The 21,956-nt window shown below is 34.6% G+C and overlaps 1 protein-coding gene across 4 annotated transcripts in view; it reads right to left on the bottom strand.

Annotated features, from left to right (window-relative positions):
- Positions 1-3,749: 3,749 nt before the first annotated feature.
- The window catches only part of LOC111022539 (ARM repeat superfamily protein), an 81,031-nt gene continuing 62,824 nt past the window's right edge, over positions 3,750-21,956 (bottom strand). Inside the window, exons 29-44 of one of the 4 annotated variants that reach the window (XM_088125788.1) lie at positions 18,688-18,746; positions 17,455-17,594; positions 17,190-17,359; positions 16,936-17,064; positions 16,768-16,853; positions 10,773-10,888; positions 10,496-10,608; positions 10,228-10,351; positions 9,845-9,966; positions 7,593-7,776; positions 7,291-7,516; positions 5,871-6,192; positions 5,066-5,205; positions 4,532-4,656; positions 4,254-4,455; positions 3,750-3,986 (exon numbers count right to left, since the gene is read on the bottom strand). In XM_088125788.1, coding sequence (XP_087981914.1) covers positions 3,899-3,986; positions 4,254-4,455; positions 4,532-4,656; positions 5,066-5,205; positions 5,871-6,192; positions 7,291-7,516; positions 7,593-7,776; positions 9,845-9,966; positions 10,228-10,351; positions 10,496-10,608; positions 10,773-10,888; positions 16,768-16,853; positions 16,936-17,064; positions 17,190-17,359; positions 17,455-17,594; positions 18,688-18,746 — 2,346 coding nt within the window. In that variant the 3' untranslated portion in view covers positions 3,750-3,898. Of the gene's footprint in view, positions 3,987-4,253; positions 4,456-4,531; positions 4,657-5,065; positions 5,206-5,870; positions 6,193-7,290; positions 7,517-7,592; positions 7,777-9,844; positions 9,967-10,227; positions 10,355-10,495; positions 10,609-10,772; positions 10,889-16,767; positions 16,854-16,935; positions 17,065-17,189; positions 17,363-17,454; positions 17,595-18,687; positions 18,747-21,956 lie in introns of all 4 variants that reach the window. The other 3 variants (XM_022299705.2, XM_088125787.1, XM_022299704.2) reach the window with 3 other exon arrangements.

Genomic DNA, 21,956 nt, shown 5'->3' on the forward strand with positions numbered 1-21,956 from the left:
TTTAACTACTTTTAAACTTTATATTTATTTTCTATTAATTATATAGTAGCAGACGTTTCTAAACTTACGCGTGATTAAGTTTTGATCAATAATTTATTTGTCGTAATCATGTTCTGAGTTCTCTTGATTGTTTGTTTTCTTTGATCTTAATTATATTAGAAATTTTTCATGATGAAATACAAGTTTTAGTTTGGATGTAAGTGGAGGGATGTCATGTCATACAAAACTTATTATTATTTTTTATTTTAAATATTAACACACTAGATTAAACAATTTTAGTTCTAAAATTTTTAAATAAAAGTGTTATTAAAAATTGTAAAGTATAATATATATATATTAGGGGTGAGCAAATGAATCCAAAAAATCGAGTCAAAAACCGATCGAAACCGACCAAATCGAAGTGGACGAAGTAGTTTTATAATTCCAAAACCGATCAATCGGTCGACATCAATTAATCTTCCATTCCGACCGACCGATGGTATACACTATCATAAAAAAAATCTATTTATATTTATTATTGTAGGGTTCTCTGCTGCATCGAGCCCTAAACATTCATTTATTTGCACAGCTCCCAAATAACTTTCCTTCACATCTCCCAAAAACAAGTCTTTTCACCGTCCAGTCACCCACTCCCTCATCCTTCTTCTCCTTCTTCTTTCTTCTTCTTCAACCTCTTATTCTTCCGTCCACCTCCTTCTCTAATTCCTTCAGCTTCTCCTTTTTTTTTTCCGTTCGCAACGGTGCAGCCCCAGCAGCCACCCTGATATTTCTCTTTTGTGTACATCGTCGTGCGGCGCTTCTCTTTTGTGAGCATCGCCGAGTAACGCCGTTGCAACCTCATCCTCTCTCTTCTTCGTCGAGCGATCAGTATAAAAAATTGAAAAAAAAAATAAGTCAATTTTTCTACGATGCCGACCGACCGAACCGACCAGGTCGGCCGGCGCTCGATACCTTAGAAAAAAGTTGGTTTCCAGAAATGGAAATCGACTAGGTCGATTTTTGGTGTTTGGGTGGGCAAAAACCGACCCTGACCCATGATCACCCCTAATTAATATATATATATATATATATATATATATATATATATATATATATTTAAATAAGCAGGGTCACAAAAAGGATTTAAAAAATATAGTGTTTGTTTTTTTTATCAAAAACTAAAAATTTGAAGAAAAATTGAAAATAAGATTTGCAATTTTTGCGTAGCAAATAAAAATTTGTTTAATGTCTTATTTGCCTGTATGATTTTAAAATATAACTCAATATCTAATGAAATAATAATAAATAATTTTTTTTCAAAACTAAAGATTTACCTCATTTTTAAATAGGATTCCACAAAATCTCTTAATAGGAAAAAAAAAAAAACCACTTCTAGGATCTTTGAATTTAATAGTTAATAGTTATTCCATGATTCACATTTATCTTTTCTTCAATTTCTAATTTTCTATTTCTGCAAATCATGTAATATATCACTTTCTAAAAATGTAATCCAAGTTTTATTATTAACTATGAAAATGGAAGATTTTCTTCCAGAAAACATGGTTGATGAAATATATGCGCTTCATTTTTTAATTCTCTCAAGAATCAAACTCTTGAAATAATATCAAACAATTATCAGGTAAACAACTAGTTCACAACTTTAAGATCTATTATCTTATTTATCATTTCTCTCTTTTATTATTTTTTTAAATTCATGTTAAATATTTGTTTAAAAAAATTATTTAAACATCAATAAAAAAAAAATACACTCATTTAAATCTTAAATTTATTATAAAAAATTATATTTGAAAATTTTAAATTGCCGTAAATCTAACGAGTATATATTAAAACAAACAAACAAAAATTAGGATTTGTGCCTCCTCCCCTTTTCTATCTTCTCTCTCTCTCTCCTCCCTCTTCTATGTCTCTCCCTTCCCCTCGCCGTCTAGCCACCTCACTGTGATGCTGCTGAACCCCAACCCCACCCGCGCTGCGTGCCCGCATTGCTCAGTTTTTAAATGGCTTCTTTACTATATTTGCAAATATTCAACAACTTTTTTGGTTTTACAAATATAATATGGCAATTATTAAAATCAGATTTTTTTTCCTTTTCTTTTTTGTTATACTGATTTTGCACTTGCTAATATAATTATAATATTATGTATATCAATCATATAGCTGATTTATAGAATATAAAGTCATATAACGAATATACTAGAATGATATACTTAATATTAAGTAAACCGGTGATAAATCTTCTTCGAGTTAAAGATTTGAGTTCAAGTCACACTGTATGTTTTTTTGTTGATTGATATGTCTGATTATATTAGTGATATACTTTATTTAAGATATATCATTCATGTAACTAGTATATTTTGATATGGAAATTATATCAATTACACAATATACGAGTCATATACTCCATATTAGATGTATTACTTAATAAATATATATTAGATATATCACTAATAAATATTCTTCGAGGGGAAGGTTTACTATAAGCTTATAAATTTTTTTATTGCAAGTTATCAATGATATACTTCATTCAAGTATATTTACAAAAAGAAAGAAAGTATATCAAAACATTAAATATATGAGTTTTATATTTTATTTTAAGCATATCAAAATATTAAATGTATGAACTGTATATTTTATTTTAAGCATATCACTGTTATACTTAGATATTAAATATATTAATGCAAGAGTTTTTCTTTTTAAAAAAAAACTAAATATTTTAACAATTCTTTTTTTTTTTTTTGGTTCAATTTTCAAAGGTGGTTGCTATATTTACAATTAACTATTAAATTTTTACCATATTTCCAAGAAACCCAAAAAGAGATTAGAATATGAATATATCGTTCAAATATTAATCCATTTTTGAGTAGACCAATAATAATCCATAAAAGTAAAGAAATCATTTTTATAATTAAATTAATCAATATATAAAGTAGTGATCCAAACATTAAGACATGTTACTTCAAGTCGGATGTTTAAATCCCACCCAACATTTGTCATATTAAAAGAAAGATTCGTCACTAGTTTATGTAACTGAAGGATTATAGTACACAAAGCACACAAATAACAACTTTTTTTTTAAAGCATATATCTTCAAGTGGCTTTTTAAGAAATACTGTATTGGTAATTAATTCTATCCTCCTTTTTCTCATGCCACTAAAGTCATACCTTACACAACTTGGTTTTTACTCTTTTACTATTTTGTGTTTAAATAAATCTGCATACTAACAGTTTTTGTTTCTGAAAATCTATAGCTGTGTATAAAATCAAAGGTTACTTTCTAACATACTGAATACTTCTAATTTGGACTTCACATGATACAAGCATCCAGTATTAGTGAACTATAGTTCAAAAAGTATTGGTGAATTGTTGAGCTTACATGCTATAAATTTTGGAATGAACTCTGACATGAATCCAGATTTCTATCAATACCCATTTTAAGTTTTGTTAAATAATTTTTGTATTGTTTTAAATAATAACCTTACGTCACATATCAACATGAACATAAATCAACTAGTTAAGACATATCTCAACCAAAAGACCGTGGCTTCAAATCTCTACCCTCATATATTGTCCTAAAAAAAAAAAAACCCTTACGTCACATTGTTTAAAAATTGGTAATATGACTAAGTAAAAGAATTCAAAAACCAAATAAAAATTTTCTTAGTGATGTAGCCTAAAGAGAAATATTAGATTGAATTTTCTAGATAATCTTACAAAAATAGCATCAATCAAAGTAGTAAAAAAAATGATCAGAAAGAAACAGAAACATGACACATTTGATAAAGGCAGGAAGTTTGAGCTAGATGTTGATTCATATATAACATTTTAGACAACAACTCTCCATCTCCATAACAAGCTGCTCTATAAGAATAGTACGATTAACAAAACTAATCTTTTGGCATCAATTGCCTAAGTTTACCTTATCGAGAGTCAATTCTGTGGCGACAAGTCTAAGCAGTACTTGGACTAATTTTCTGACCCTAGGTTCTCTGTCCACCAAAAAAGAAGGCACAAAAAAAGAATTAAAATCAGTAACATTGGATTGGAATATCCATGCACATGGTTCAATACAACACTGCTCGAGTCTATAAAACGTATTAAATTGTGAAGTTATTTTTCATATAAAAGAATAAAAATGGACAACAAGGACAAAGGAACTTAAAATTTAAGGTTCTGCTATGAATAAGAACTCCTTTTAAAATATTCCACACAAATTCATACACGTATGTTATGTTTTAAGACACGGCTATTTTTACCTTGAGACGACAAGTTCACAGAAGGAAGGAAACAAAATTAGTAGGTGAGGACGTCTATCGTGATTCTCCTCTTTAAAGTCAATATTTAAGTGTGAAGGCAAAGGAAGAACTGAGGCAGTATTGTAATGAATTTTGAGACGGGCTAGTTCTTGAAGAACATAAATAATTTCATGAAGCCTTGCTGTAGGCAATGGACGATCACCTGCATCCAAGGGAATAGTAAAGAGTAGCTCGACACTGGTTACATAAATAGCTAACCATTTTTAGTTACTGCTCACCTATACCATTCTCGTCAATCAGGAACCTGTTCAAGATGCATTGGCATCTCGTCATAAGTAACAAGATTGAAATTTTACTGACTTCCAATCTGGTCGAGCTCCATTTATCATCTTCATTGTAATAGCTGATAACATGAAAAACATTAGTTCTGCAACTTGGCATACATGATTTTACAGGGACTAGAATGCTTTACTTTCCTCTTGAAATATATGAATGGGTCATTATGACGTGCAGTAATTTATCATAAGAAAATAAAGAAAATTTTTGCTGAATAATTGCAGATAATTTAGAAGTATCAAATCTAAGGCACAGACTAATTAAACTTGATTTTGATGCACCAAGTCAAAAACTGAAAATTCTAAAGCACATGCTTTTACAATCAGACATCAGGCTTGCAGATCTCGCCAAAATAGTTATATCATGTGACTTTCAATCTTACATTTGCAAAAAGACCATGTAGTTGTGCGTAAATTCCATCTTCACATAAACGTTAAAAAATTAAAATTTCACGCAGAGTCACTGTCCTATAATACCTGCTCAAAGAGAACAACTTCTGCAAACAGGTTAAGGAAAATCTGCTGCAGTGGGTAGGCATCAGCTCTACAGTCTCAACGGGCACTGAGCAAGTTCGTGATGCACAGCGGTCCAACGTGGAAACTAGTCTTTCGAGAACCTGTGAATTATGATGTTGAAAGGTGATAGAAAGTTAGTGAATAGTAAATAATTGAGCAACTGCCAAGGTTTCTTGACAACGTGATATTGGCACTTCAGTGACTAAAAAGTCAAATGGTGTGAAAGTTTTCATATTACAAAGGGGACTGATGACGATGAGAAACTCTTTATTAACACAATATCAACAGTGGAGCACCCTATTCAACATAGTCATGCTCAATCCAAAAAATAATAATAATAAATAATAAATAAAAGAATTAATAATAATAAATAGGTAAAAGAATTTTAAAAATCTGGAAGTAGAAAATTATGGGATATAGACAAGTAAATCAAAATGATATCGTTTAAAAAGTGTGCAGTCACCAACATGCTGACGGAAAAAGCCAAAAACTTGAAAGAATAGAAGTAAACAAGGAGGTCGATTGGGTATATGTTAACAATCATCATGGGTGATGCAAGGTAGACCGATGAAATATACATGTGTGTGTTGCCATTAGCAATAAAATTTGAGGTAAACGGCAACAAAACAACTCCAACTTATTTGAATGCCCTTTTCTGTTGGAGTCGAACAAAGAGTATGCATAATCTGTAGCTATAATAATCAGTTTTCATGAAAAATCATTCAAACTGACGAGGTTGCACGATTAAGACAGTCTGAGAAATTACATCATGAGGTGCATCAAGTGGTGATTTAAGTATATCGTCACCCAGAATGTTTAAGAGAGTCATCTCAAGCCTCTCATTAGCTTTCAGTGACCCAGATGGGAGTGAACTGGATAGAGCTCGCCCACAGTATCCCACAAGGAAAATTTCATAAACATCTGCAACTTCCTTCCATATTCGAGTTCTTGCTGGTTTACTAGTACACGGCTCTGTTAGAACATTCATAGCCAAGTGTTGCACATCATCAAGCAGTATCTGGTTAAAACCTTCGACTGCTAATCTCCAAAGCGTACCATCTGGATTCTCTCTTCTTGTTGTCATACACCTAAAAGACAAATTATTCCTTTGCTCATCATGGTAAAGAATTGTGTTACGAACTAAAATAAAAAAAAAAAAGGAAATTAACCATTAGATATTTTAATGCAGCCTAGAATCTAAACTTTCACAGAAAATTTTTGACATTTGTGAGCATATTTATTTATTTATTTGAATAAAAAATGATTAAGCTCAATAGAAGAATTTTTTTTTTGAAGGAATCAATAAAAAAATGTTTAAACTTTTATTTATTTATTTAAAACCATGATGAAAAAAAAAAATATAGGAGAAAAAATATTTTGAGAGTAAAGCATCAAACTTTGTTTTAATATATAAATGCATAAGTATTGTTCACTTAAAATCAATAAAACGTAGAGTAATTTTAAACAAATTTAGGGTTGCTTTGAACACTTTTCAAATATATTTACATAGTATCACTAAAAATAGGTAACTAGATGCATAGAAAATGACAAGCCATCGATTCCGTGTCCATGTCCATGCTTGTTGGATCCTTACATGGGTGTTAGGATCCCAAAATACAAGAACCTAACTAGAACACAATATTGAAATTCAAAAAGAAATTACAATACCGATAGCCTTTCGAGAGGGCTATCTCTCTCCCAAGAACTCTCTCAAGTTCTTCACCAAAATACTATTCTCCAAGATATCCTTCTCCTCTCCCTACTACCCTTATTTATAACAACTCACCCTAACTAATTAGCATATTAATTACCATGCTACCCATTCACACTAACAAACTAATATTCCCCTACACCCCTAATAGGACTCTCACAATGGGTTACTCATATTTTCACATAATGGACTTACTAAACCTTCCAAAAATTTACCTGACCAACACATTACCAATTGGAAAAAACTTCCTCCTGAAGATTCAGGACGAAGCTCCTCCTGATTTCCTACGTGGTCCAATAGCATATAGATAAGTGTCTTCTTTTATTTTGTATAATTCCTGCGTAGTCCACTTGTCTATATGCTACTAGACCACGTAGGAATTCAGAAGGAGCTTCCTCCTGAATTTTCAAATCTTCGGGAGGGAAGTTTTTTCCTTACCTCAAGAAATCAAGTAAAATAGTGTAAAAATTTGTACCTTCCAAGACTCTGGATAATTTCCGGACATATAATACATTTTTCAACCATTGGTGCATGAAGAAAAAGCTCAACCAAAGCAGGAACAAGCTTTTCTGCAAATAGGACGTTCGGAATGCCAATGGGTAGGACTGCTGATCCTGGAGTCACAGACTGGGAAGCTTCATTGTTTGAGAATGCAGAAGCAGCTCTAGTATGCCTTTCATTTTTTAACCTTACTTGGTTTGCTGAAACACAATATGCAAGTTCACAATTTATATGTCATGGAAAAACCTAGAAATTGCACCTAGCAAATTTTGATACCTGGAATAAGGTAACTAGTGCTCGTTTGATCTGTATCATGTTCATGTATTGAGGGAGAATCTGATCTTGGAAGATATTGCAAAAATTCACGCAGCAGAATCAGCCACATTGTAGAGATGGAATCAGTAGGCCGTAAAAGTGGTAATATTTCCAGAATAGTTCGTAGCTCAGGGGGCACATGTCCCTGGAGAAATAGAGAACATCTCAACGAAATTTAAAGGAAATCAACAAATAATGTAGCATGCTTGAAATGTAAATTTGATAAGTCCTCATCATAGTCCTTATAATGTTCCCATAGACTAAGAAAAAATGTTTGAAGTTTGCACCAAATATTCCATTATAAACTTCATCTCATATCAAAATTTGTCAAATATTCATAAAGTTTTAACATCTAGGATAATTGATTTGTTTGTTCCAAAAGAATATACATGAATATTAGAAGATCCGAATTGGAAGCTAGCTATTATGGAGGAGATGAATGCTCTAAAGCAAAATAGCATTGGGGAAATATAGAGTTGAAAAAAAAAAGAAGCAAGTAGGATGAAAATAAATGTTCACCGTAAAATGTAGATAGTATTGAGAGATACAAGGACAGATTGGAAGCTAACGGCTTAACATGAAATTGATTGTCATGAAACATTTGATCCTATTGCAAAAATATCTCTATTGGAGTTCTTTTTGTCTCTTGCAGTTAATTCAAAGTGACCTCTCCACTAACTTTGTTTTTCTTAATAACAATTTTGAGGAAGAAGTTTTTATGAGCGTACCACCAGGTTTTGAGAGGGAACTCGGATGCAATAAAACTTGTGAATTAAAGCAATCGCTTTACTGTCTCAAACAATCTTCGAGAGATTGGTTTAGACGTTTTGGAAAAGCTGTGTCGTGCTATGGATTTCTTTAGAGTCAAGCAAACCATACTATATTTTATAAACACTATGAGAATAATAAAATCTAATTTTTGATTGTTTATGTAGATGAAATTATTCTCACAAGTGTTGATGAATTAGGTTTAGCTTATCTCAAGAAAAATCTTGAGAGCGAGTTTGAAATCAAGGATTTAGAAATGTTGAAATATTTCCCGAGGATGGAATTTGAAAGACCGGAGAAAGGTAAATTTATTAATAAAAAATATATATATACTTTAAGAAACAGGGTTCCTTGGCTACAGACTTCCAGAAACCCGTATTTGTATCTAATTTGAAATTACAACTTACAAGCACCATCTGTATTTGTATCTAATTTGAAATTACAACTTACAAGCACCATCTGAGTTCATTGTAAGGGAGGGCCTACTTTGTTGGTGAGCTTGTGGTACATGAGCAGTAGGGATTAGGCGGATTTTAGGTGAGATTGTGGCAAAGGGGTATCTTTTTGGCTTATATGTGTGAATAGTGGTGTTGGAATTTCTAATATTTTTAAGTGTAAATATTAGTTGTAAATATTTGGTCACTGTAGTCTTTATTTTTTCCTCTTACTTTATTAGTTATTGATATTTATTCTTTATAGTATATATTATTTTTCTTCTCTCAAAATTATCATGGAATCAGAGCAGGAGGCCGTTGAAACCCTTGAAATTTAATTTTCTCCCCAATTAATATTGATAACCACTTGTTGAGCATTGTGAACATTTCTAAGCCCACAAGAGCGAGTGACTAGTGTATTGATAAAAGATTAATCTTACCGCAACTCACAAATTAAGCTTTTAAGCACCGGACAATATGTAAATTGATAACCATTTGTTGAGTATCGTGCAAAGCCAATGTGTATCAAAGGAAGAGCGCAAGAGGGACTAAAAGGGATATGTACATACGTTAGCATGTGGGCAGTGAGCAGTATGTAAGTTTGTTGTAAGAGGGGCCCACTTCGTTAGTTAGCATGCGATTACACAGGTTGTAAGGAGCAGGAATGTAGGTGAGAGTGTGTCAAGGGGCTATTGTTTTTGCTTGTATGTGTGTATTTTGGTTGAGAAGAGAGAGCTCTCCAACTCTACCTCAGCTGTAACACTTTTATCATTGATTAAAAAGCTAGGCTCTACCACAATATCATGATCATGTAGTTCTTCACTTTAACAATAAAATCGTGAATATATACACTTCCCTAAAAATGAAAATAATGAAACAGATGAATGAACAATAAAAACAAAAATGAATTATCTAAAGTGTGTTTTTTTTTTTGTAATTATTTGTAAATATATATATATATATTTTTTAAAATAAATTGAACAAGGAGCAAAAGAGTAAAAATGAACTTACAAATTCAGCTTCGAAGTTCTCATTAGTTATTATTGCTTGCTTAATAGCCAAATCAACAACCGATAGCAATTGTGTGTACATGTCACTGTCAAACATCATTTGTGCTTGCACGTATAGTTCTCCTGTAAACAATTTAACAGATAGGAAAGTTAACGATAAGCTCGTAAACTACGTATTATCAGGTGAAACTAGTACAAAGTTAATATTAATGCAACTTTAGTATTATCTCCATGATCTTATTGTGAATCTACAAATGACAAGATGGTGACCTCCACCTCTGATTAGGTTCACGAGAGTTTAGAATTATTTCATACATTATCAAGTCAATGGAGGCATATATGTAAAATATAATTACAGATATTCATCACAAGTTAAATCATTACCAAGACCATGCAAAATTTCCTGCTTCACTTTGCTAGCAGCATTACCACTGTAATGTGGTGATTTCTGAAGAACAAGCTCATAGACATTAAGTACCGAAACAAGGTAAGTCATTGGCAAGTTGCCCTGCTTCAAAAGTTAAAGAGCAAAAATGATTCAGGTCATTTAATATCATTATTTGTAGAGTCAATATGAATTGTTCATTTCAGTATGTGATAACGAAAACATGCACAAGAAAGAAAAATCTATTTCGATTTACTCAATGGTTACCTTGGGAGAGTGGGAAACAACTGTCGTCTGTAGACAATTTATTGCTGCAAGAGCTACCTCTTTACTACCATTTAGAATACTATTCTTCACAAAAAGAAGCAAAGATTCCCATCCTGCAGTATGAGAAGCATGCGACATTATTATGTACAACAAACGAAAAGCAAGTAGCAACTAAAGATGTATTAAACGTTATTGAATATGACAAATGTCTAATATACACTCACAAGTAAATAAAAAAATTAATGCAATGAAACAAAAAGATTCGACATTGACCTACCAGACCAAAAATTTCTCAGGTTTCTTAGGAATGGGAAAAAAGAACGTAATATACGCGCTATTCCAGAAAGAACAAGAACTACAGTTTCATCCCACTGTTTCTGAGCAGTATTACGACTGCAAAATGTAGGTAGAAAATAAAAATAACATACAAGGGGAAATAACATAACAGAACAAAAGCAATTCTATTTAGGCACAGATCAAGATTTGTCAATGATAAAAAATAATTCTGGCAAGGATGCATACAAGGCTAGTTGAAATAGCAATTATAGGAAAAAAAGAAAAAAAGAAAGAAAGAAAGAAAAATAGCACCCATTGAAACAATTGGTAAAAGCTAATTACAAATAAGAAAATAAATACAAAAAATATAGCTCCAAGTGGATGAATGAATATTCTCCATTCCTAACTTGCAAACCAAATGCTTGAAATTGTTGTTCAATCATTTTGTGAGGGTATCTGCTATATGATCATTGGTTGGCACGAATGGAGGACATATGAGGCTAGGTCTCGTATCCATGCTAACTCAACTCCAAAATTGATGTTTGTTAACTAAGCGGGACATTCCCAAACTCTTTTCTATCAAACTCCTTTCTTGTTGTCCACCTTCTCTTCTATAAAGTATCTATCAACCTCAACCATGCTTGGTTCCATCATGTCGAACTGGTATGTGCACTGCAAAATTTATTATCGAAGTAAAGTTTCATAGTTTCTTCCCATGGAATCTTCAAATCTTATAAAATAATTTTTATCCCATGTAATCTGCAAATGCCCAAAACCATTGCTCTAAATTGTGCTTTTGAACTCGAACTTACAAATACATTTTCTTTTTACTTCTCCACGTAACCAAATTTCCACCCAAGAAAGTACAATAGCCAGAAATTGATTTTCTTTGAGGAACGAGAAGTAGTTAGTAAAGATAGTGCAGATAAGGTAAATGTTATGTCCTGCACAATGAAAGGTACCTCATCTCTATCGAAGGGGTTCAAGAAAGCCCTCTTCTTTGCCGCACGCCATCGCCGCTGCCTGCCAACACATTTGCCGTCGCTGCTCGGCACCTTCTGCCGTCGCCGCTGTTCGCCAACCCTAACCCTAGCCACCGCTCTAACCCTATCCATACCCTTCCTGCCGGTCTAACTTTTCTTCCAAGCGCCATCGCCCTTCTAACCCTAACCCGCCGCTGACGTCCTCCCAACCATAAATCGCCGCCAACACCCTCCTAACCCTAATCCGCCACCCTCACCTTTTCTTTACCATAGTCACATCCGCACCAACCAGCTCACCGACATCTCCATATTCTTAGGCTGCTTTCAAATGGATTAGAGAAGTTGCAGCATTAAAGCAATTACTATTGGATTGGGTGTGACAGTGACCGTTTTCTCGTAAAAGAACCTAGGAAGAATGTTCAGATTTCTCTTCAAATTTCCCAGCTTCAGTGGTTAGAAAAAGCTTTGGTGGAACTACTGCATTTTCCTTTGTATTCAAGGTTTTTCATGCAAGTTAGGAACGAGAACGGAACTTGTCGACTACAGAAAAAAAAGACTTTTGAAAGGCTGGTTTTTGGAATGCGTTGTTTGGCCCTCTTCGGGTGGAAGAAAATTCATAACTGTACCCTTTTGGTACATGCTAAAAGACTCTTTGCTTGGCCTGCAGGGTTTAGAAAGAACAGTTGGGTAACCTTTTTGGACATGCTAAAAGACTCCTTGGTGAATTTCAAAGGAAAGGTGTTGCAGGGCGCCTCCAACTCTTCATTTGCAGAGAAGGCTAAGAACAGTGATAGTATGATGGCATCCCCTATCGCAGAGGATGATGTTTTTTAGAAAAGAAAAGAGAGCAACTCTTATTGGGTTCAAAAGTAATATGAAGTTGTGGAAACAGATTGGGATAATGTTATGGTTATTTCAAGGTTTTGTGCTCAAGATAATGCCATGGTTATTTCAAGATTTTGTGCTAAGGATAGCTGAAGGCAACTGCTGTCTCCCTCAAAAGTTTCTTCTCAGAAAATCGTCGAGTCAACATTTCTTAGCAGATAAGGCTTTATTTAGATTCGAAAGTGGAAGGCCCTTGAACTGTGACTGGCTCAATGGTAAATAGCGCAAGTTAGATGGATTTCACGTGAAGATGAAGTGGAATCTTGAAAAACATGACAGGAACGAAATGACAGTTTGTTTTGGTGGCTGGGTGAAAATCTGCGACTTAACTTTAGAGCTCTGGAACACATATTGCTTCAAGGTCATTGGAACCCTCTCGAAGGTTTGAAGAAAATCTCTTTAGCAACACTAAATCCATTAGATTGTTCAACAACTTTTATTCAAATAGATAAGAATGACTATGGCTTTATTCCGGCTTCCATCGAGATAACTACGAAACGTGGAGTGTTTCTGGTAAACGTGGTTGCCACAAATGAAGCTACCAAGCCATCTTTTCCCTCCGTTCAGCTTTCAAAGACTTCATTGATTATAGATTCTTCAAATCCATTGGATATCCAAAAATTGCAAGAAGTCTTGGCAGACAGAGTTTCAACTCGGCAAAGAATTTTCTAATAAGGTTAGCTTGGAAAAGCAGTTTGCAAGTGTCCCCTCATCTACACAAAACATACCAGTTGGCCCTGACAATGTGACGAGTCAATTGAGCACCCTTATGGTTAGAAAAGACGTGGGCATTAATAAGGAAGTGGGCATTATTGGCCCTACTGTTTTTCAAGAGCTAAATGCATAAACTATTTTGAACCAAAAGATTAATTCAGCCCCTTCCTTTTTACTACTCTCGTAGAAAGCCTAATACCATTTTCGGAAAAGAGGTTGCAAAGCCCTCGGTAGCTGAAGGGGTCGTGAATGAGGTTTTCTTTGAGGAACGAGATGTAGTTAGTAAAGATGGTATGGATAAGGTAAATGTTCTGTCCATTGGCTCTATTCACTCCACTAACGAGGGTTTGTCTCTTAGATCATCTTCCTTAGAATTCTCAGATAATGATCTTGAAGATGACGATGGCACAATCAGTATAGTAGTTTAGACTATTTTCCAAAGGCAGACATCCCAATTGAGGACTTTTCTAAGCATTCCTTTGCGGACGATTTTCAATTTTTATTGGAAGAGCAAAAAGAAGATGAGAAGCAAGTTCTCCGATAGAAAACAATCATTCCTTTTGCAGATTTCAAAGTTTTGCAGTTTTAGTTCGGTTGGTTGGTTCATGGTTGATGAGGTTTTCAAAGTTTTTCTCGAGCGTGTGGTTTGACATTTGGTAGTTTATATTTGGAGGTTTTTTTTGAAGACAAGATTGAGGCTTAGTATTTGGTGTTTACTCTTAATTAGCATTTCGATTGCGGTCTGTTCTTGTGTCCCTAGCTTCTACTGGTTCTTTTTGGAGTTTGGTCTTCGCTCTTGGTGCTAAGGAAGGTTTTTCCCTCATGCGGTTGGTGACCTTGGAATTAGTTTGGTTTTCCATGCTCGACAGTAAGCAGTTTTTCTGAGTTCTGTTTTAGAATGCTTTTATCTCTTTTGAGCTTGTATTGCTCTTGTTGCGACATGTATTCGTTATTTTTATATTCTTCTCTCTTTTCTTTTCTTTTCTCAACCCTTCGGGGGTTTTGTCTCTTGAACATTTTTTCCTTTTCATATATCAATGAAAAGTTGTTTCTTGTTCACAAAAAATAAAAAGACTACAACAGTTGCTATTTATAGGCAAAGGCTGCAGGCTTAACTTTACAGCCATTAGGTGCTCTTTTAAAAATAAGTAACAAACCAACAAAAGAGCCCTAACTAATTAGAACATATAACTACCGGCTATAACTAACTAACGTATATATCTACTAGATATATTAGGTAGTTAGTTACATCATTTCATAATGAGAGTGATAGGATCTATACCCCTTCTGAGTGGATGACTATCAAACAAAAATACATTTGAGTGATCGTAGATCAAGTTTGCATTGCTGATGATTATGAACATGAACAAAGACTACACAACCAAACACTCGAGGATTCAAGTTACTTGTCGTGCAGATATCAAGATTGATAGGGCATTCATAGGAGTTTTCTGAACTAGACTAGTAGAAACAACTTCCTCTAAAAGTATTTAGGAACATTTCTTATTTGTTTGAAAAATAAGAGCATAGGTCACAATAATATGACCACCCACACCAGACAACTCATGGATGACTCCTTGTTTCTTAAAGAAGTAGGTTTTTTAATACCTTCTACCTGTTGATCCTTCCATTTGTGATTCTAGCATAATACCACAACGAAATCCGTTACTTCTAACCATGCCAATAATCTCATTTAGAAATTCTTACCCCAAAAGAAATAATCTCACTTAGAGATGAGAGGCCTTTGACAAAATTTTTTACTCGAATAGCATCAAATTCAACATTGAGACCTCTAAAAATATCAACTCTTGCCACAAGTTTCAAATAATTTATGAATATTCCCTTATTATTCGATTGCCTCGTTTTGTTCCCAAGATACAAGTCTTCATATCATATACTCAGTGTTTTTTAGGCGCACCCGGGCGCTCGCCTCAGGCGAGAGGTGAGGCGTTTTCGCCTTGGTGCGCCTCGCAAGGTGCCCAGGCGAGCGCCTTCAATTGGGTGCTCGCCTTTGGGAGCCTTGGCGCGTCTTGGAGTGTCTGTCGCCCGAGGCAAGGCGATCGCCTCCTTATTTTTTTTTTAATTTTTTATGTGTTTTTTTTTAAAACACCCTCCCCTGAGCGACCAAACCCTATCTCTACCTCCCCTCCCTCTCGACATTCACCTTCACGGGCTTCAAGCCTTCACCACCATCAATCTTCGCCGTTGCTTGTCTTTATTTGGAACTAAACATATAGAATTTGGTTGTTTTATGTATCTTGTTGACATTTACTATTTTGGTATTAATTTTTTTAAGGTAATTTATGCACTATATATATAATTTTTACTTATTTATTAAGGTGTGCCATGCTTCAATCGGGCATTGCCTTTGTCTCGCCTCTCGCCTCAAGGCGATCAAAGGGCTTGTTGCCTTGCACCTCAAAAACACTGCATATACTTGTGCAACATCCGTCACTTTTGAACAAGTTTGTTTCATTATTTCCCATATGTCCTTGGCAGTGTCAAGCAACATATATAAATCACTAACAGCCAGAGACATCAAATTTCACAACCAAGACATGATCATTGATGCTTCTTCATCCCACACATCAAACTTTGGATCTCCCGATTTGGGTTTGGTCCCAAGTACGTGGTTCAACCTTCCTTTTCCATTCATGAATATTCGGACAAGTTGAAACCATTTTAGATAACTTTTCTCATCCAACCTATAACTAGGATGAATGTTCTGACTTTCTTTCGTAAGAGCCTCTTCGATAATTTTGGTGGATTTTGACACGATGTTGATTAGGATACTAAGCTGCAACTCAAAATGAAATACCAACGCATGATTTTTCACCCTGCTATGAACATGACTAAAACCCAAGAAAAAAAGAAAAAGGAAAAAACAATAACTCCACCGAACAGGATCGAAGCTGAACTAGATCTTAACCAAATCAAATCGAGAAATCCGAACAGCACGCGAACAAGACGTATAAAGCTCTTAAATCTTAATAGACCTTCGAATAGAAATTTAGCCACGAAAAGGAAAAGGAAAGCAGTCGCCGAATAGAAACCCAGCCAAACAAAACCCACGTACTTGAAATAGGACTTCAAACAAGATTGAAGTAGAAAAGCTCGATTGGTAATGAAGGCCAATTGAAAAAATAGGGTTAATCAAGCAAGAATTTGATTGGCAATAAAGGCCAATCGAAAAGAGCCTCAAGGCTCGAATACCATGTCAATGATAAGAAAATAATTCTGGCTCACTTGTAAAGGATGGATACAAGGCTAGTTTAGATAGCAATTACAAGGGAAAAACAAAAAAAGAAGTAAAATAGCACACAAGGAAAAAATTACCAATTAGGAGCTAATTATAAATAATAAAATAAATGCAAAGAAATATGTACAATATAATTTGACAAGATTAATACAGACGAGTGATGTATGAGCATATGGACCGCCTTTCCTCCATGAGTTCCAAGTTCTTTCCCTTGTCGTTCATCTTTAGATGAAGTTGCAGCCTTCAAGCAAGAAGTTCAAAGGCCATCAGCAGAAAGACCAGCAAATGGTCAAAGTAGAGTTATGTTATCACATTAAAGTTACCATGTGGGAAGCATGATCTAAGATAGGAAAAACGTAATCCCAAAGACAAGTCTCCCAAATGCTTTCTGAAAGCTTTTGACCATGACTTCCAAGACTCTGGAAGAGTGTCCTGATAGCTGAATTCCGGACCTGAAGGCATACAAATATGCCAATGTTACTAGCTTATTATTCCTAGGAATTTAATCAATTCTATGTATAACACACCAAGGTTGAAAAAGTCAAGGTGGGGACAAGATAGTTTCATATTACTCTACCTCTGGCCTATCATCAGCCCCAAGCCTATGAAGCAATGACAAAACCGTAAACAACAACTTGTTGCTATCGACCATGTTTGTGAATGGAGAAGCATCAGTGTGACTGGAAACTTCAATAATTTGTTCATCAGTATTTGCATCATTGACTTGTTTTGTGAGAGAAGGCACATCTGCTATTTATGTCATTTTAGTAACAGCAAAGGGTTAGCAATTCAAACAGCTTATGACAGATCTAGTAACAGTTTCTATTTACCAGGGAGGTTACCTGCTTCCTTCTCACCTACATGGTCATGTGAAAGCCTCTTCGCAATAAAATCAGTTATAGTCCACAAAAGCCCTATTGCTGTTAAGCTTATATTTAACTCTGTTTTTTGAGCACTGTATGCTCCAGTCACATCTACACATCTGCAATATGCAAATTGATATTAAATTACGATAGTCTGCATAGAAACTAAACAATGAAGTCGCTTGCTGGAGTTGTGGTTCATTATTATTATTATTATTATTACTACTACTACTACTAATACCATTATTATTGTTATTGTTATTTTTTGATAATTGGAAGTCGGAGCTTTCCTCCCCCTATACCCAGGACACTTGCGCCCGGCCCAAGGCTCGAACCTGGGAGATATCATGGATTTTTTGTATTAAGCACATCGGAAGGCTTGAACTTGAGACATCTAAGCCGCTATGACCAAGAGACCTCAAGTCCTTGCCAATTAGGCTGCCCCTTGGCGTTTCATTATTATTATTAGTATTATTATTATTATTATTATTTATTCAGATCAGCTAGAGGGGATGAATTGATCAAAGTAGTGTTCTGGTAGGCTCCATCGCTCTACTCAAACACAATCCGTTGTTCCACTTAAGCTAAGTGGACTACTGGGATCCAAATTCATTTTACTCTTGTTCCATATATATATATATTTGTTGAATTAGTTAGAAGTTAAGATTATGTGGACTTAGTTAGAAGTTGTTTTAAAGTTGTTTAGATTTTGTGTTTAAATTTAGCAAATAAATCTCCTTTTTTTGTTAGGGAAGTTAGGAGGTTATTCCTAGATTTTGTTTCCTCTTGTAACCTATAAATAGTGCCTCTATTCCTCATCTTTGATCAATCAATTTGAGAATTTATTTCTTCCCTCTTTTCTCGTGTATGTCTCTCTGGTGTCTCTATCCTTAGTTTTTAATATTTTATAACTGGGAGTCGTAGCTTTGCTCCCCATACCCAGGAACACCCACACCCACCACAAACAAGGATTCCAAATATTCTACAGTTGAGGGGTGAATAGGAAGGCTAATAAAATATCCTGATGCAAGAAAACAGTTACTGTATGCCAATACAGTGGATCATCATGAACATAAATACGTATCAAAATTTTCGCTTAAGGCTAATAAAGGCATGTGAATAGGGTAGCACGAAAAATATAGTCCATTGTAGAAGAGGACTGTGAACTATGAAAATTAAAAACGAACGACAATTCCAAATTAAAGATCTTACACGTGGAGGCATTCTTGTGGTATGGTGGAAAGTCCATCGTTCAAGATCACACGCAGACTCTAGAAAGAAACACAAAAAATTAGACTATTCTTATGAAGTAGACAGAATTACAACTGTGCAGATGTTACAAGAAATTCAGACAATAAATTTTCCAGAAACAAGATAAAGTAATTGGAAGATAACTGCAGTCCATAATAGCAGATGGTCGTGCATTATACCGTTCAATGCACCAGATGGACATGGACGTGGATTTTTTAGAAATATAATCAGATGGGACGCACCACAATTAAATGACAGTAATGTGTCAAATCCAAATGTAGTTGCGTACAGTAAAATTAAAGAAACTATAGCAATCGAAATATGTGGAGGAACAAAGAGAAACCTGGTATAGCAAAGGAAGTAACATTTTAAAAGAATAAGTCAAGATTATTCTTCGAAGGAGTAAAGCTAAACAAAAAGCCGACCATGTATATGAACTATCAAACCAGATTGACACATAAAATACATTATTTAGTCACAATGGTGCAGCAATCAAATAGAGAACAGTGAACAAAACTTTTTTCAGTAGCTCATTATCATTTCCAAGTTTAGGAGTATTGAATATTTTACTTGATTTGTTAGTTTATCACTTAAAAATTCAAATATTTTACTTGATTTGTTACTTTATTACTTAAAAATTCATCTAAAAGTTGAGGGACGTATAAGAAAAGCAGAAAACGCAGATTATATTTGACAACTTAAGAATGAGTACAGGTAAAAGTTTTTGTGATTAAGTGGTTGTATTAAGAACAACAGGTGAACAGAGTTTATTATTAGAGTTTATTATTTGTGAATATTAGATGTAAAAAATTATTTTACTCTTATTTCTTTCTGTGAATTTAGCCTTTCTTCTATATAAGAAAGCAATGTATTTCTTACTTTCGATATATTAGAATACAAATATTTTATTTCATCTAAATAAAGTTGGTGATTGGTATCAGAGCTAGGATTTTTAACGGCGATCGGTAGCCGCCACTCCCACTACTGGAATTGTAGCCGTCATCTTCAAACGACGCATTCTACTTTCCGATCACCTGTGCCTGCAGTGACGGCCTCCTTCGTGCTACTGTTCCACTGTATTTCGTGATAGGTGGTCCATTATTATATATTTCGTCGTATGAATGTGGTTCATCGAGCGTCAACGTCGGAACCCTCCTATTGCCGAAACCATAGTGGCATACCTGAATGCGCACCCTACTTCCAGGCACGACAGGTTCCCTATTCTGGCATGCTTCTTTGCCATTTGTAGATACAAAAGGTTCGCATCTTCTCGCTGCTCACAGGTTAGGAAGTCCGAAGTTCATTTGTCCCTTTGTGGCGACTCCACCATTTTCTTCACCTGCTTCCGCGACTGTTTAGAGCTTCTTGCGGCTCCCTCTGTCGTTCATTTTCTGAACTTCAAGTCCTCAGTTTGGTCTGATTTGGTTTAGGCCTCCTGCTTGTTTCTTTATAAACATCATTTTGTGCTCTGTTTTTGTTTCCTTACCGATTATTTTGCTATCATGGTTGAGAAAACCATTGAAACGACTCGAAGTGCAGAAAAAAATAAGAGTGACTGGGCACAGTTTTATGCTACTGGTGTTAACTCTAGTCCATTTGGTGGAGAGAATCTACCACAACAACTAGAGACCAAATAGTCATTTGGTAATCTTTGTATTTCCTTAGACAGGTATTTACCCTAAAGCACTTTCTTATTTTGGCTCATCTCTGTGGATTATTGATTTTAGAGCTTCTGACCATATGACTAGCTCTTCTAAAATATTTGAATTATACTCTCCTATATATGGCAATCAAAAAATTAAGATTGCGGATGACAGTTTCTCTTCTATGGCAAGAAAGAGAACCGTTAAATTAACCAAAAATATTACTCTTCAATCGGTGCTTCATGTCCCTAAATTAGCCTACAATCTTTTATCAGTTAGTAAACTCTTTAAAGATTCTAACTTTGTTGTTACTTTCTTCTACGCATCTCACTGTGTTTTTCATGACCATACCTCAAAGGAGACATTTGGATGTGCTAGGATGCTAGATGGTCTCTAGTACTTTCATGAGTCTTTTGGTAGTAATAAAATATTCGGTTATAGAATTCTCTATATGAACTCAAACAACCTCCAAGACCATGGTTTGAATGATTTGGTAAAGTAGTCACGAGCTATGATTTCTTCAAAGTCAAGCCGATCATATCATCTATTACAAAGTTACGACAATAATAAAACTGCAATTTTGATTCTCTATGTGGATGACATTATTATTAGTGATGATGAAGTAGAATAGGCCACTTCCCTTTTGACAGCAGCAACTTTTTTACCACTTTTTTTTTCGAAGCAATTCGGTGGTTGTAGGATTCAAAAAGTCTTTTTGGTGAAGGTTTCGAAGGGCCTCTTCATGGCTTTAATTGCTTCTTCTCTTCTTCAAGACATTCTTTTTGATTATCAAAGCTTTTTGGGTGGCGTGTGCTTTATTGCATATTTAATAGATGGTCCTCATTTATGCTTGGTTAAAGCTTTCCAGGTGGCTTTTATCACCTTTTATCACCTCTTTGCAAACTTCCTTTATTAATTCATGGAGCATTCATTGGTTGATGGTTTAGATTCCCAAGAGGCTTTTATCACCTTTTCGTTCTTCTTTTCGTTGGATTCAGAAGTTGAAGAGACCCTCCTTGTATCTGCTTTTCTTATATATAGTAAGTGTTTAGTGAAATTTTCATTGTTATGAAGAGGTTTGAGTAGCTCTCCTTAGCAGCAGGTATAAAGATACTCCACTAAATGTATTTTAAGTACTCATAGCTGCTATTCACAGATACATCTCTAGTCTCTCCTTCGGAATTGGATGCATACTTAGCCTTTCTTAACTCCGAGCTTGTCAAGCATTGCAAAGGACGAGATTCGATGTTAGAAGAGCACTATAGAAGATTGCTGGAGATTCAAGCTTATCGGCAAAGAGAAAAAGCTGAAATTCGAGCCAAATTTTCTCAAAATCTCAAAGTCCTTTTTCCAAATGTTAAAGATGTTGATGGAGTTGTTGGCACGCCCGAAGTTAAAGATTCTTAAAGTTTTATTTTCGTGTCCTAGCATCTTGATGGATCGTTTCGATCGTAGTCAACATGGTCTTATTGGCTTTTTATTGTGTTTATATTATCTGTATTACTCCTCGTTGAGCCTCTTTTCTATTCTGTTCCTTTTTCATTTTCTCTCTCCTTCAAAGTTGTTTCTTGTTAAAAAAAAAAAAAA

The sequence above is a fragment of the Momordica charantia genome (genome assembly GCF_013281855.1).
Source record: "Momordica charantia cultivar OHB3-1 chromosome 6 unlocalized genomic scaffold, Mcharantia_2.0 BLBB01000006.1, whole genome shotgun sequence".
Taxonomy (NCBI): domain Eukaryota; kingdom Viridiplantae; phylum Streptophyta; class Magnoliopsida; order Cucurbitales; family Cucurbitaceae; genus Momordica; species Momordica charantia.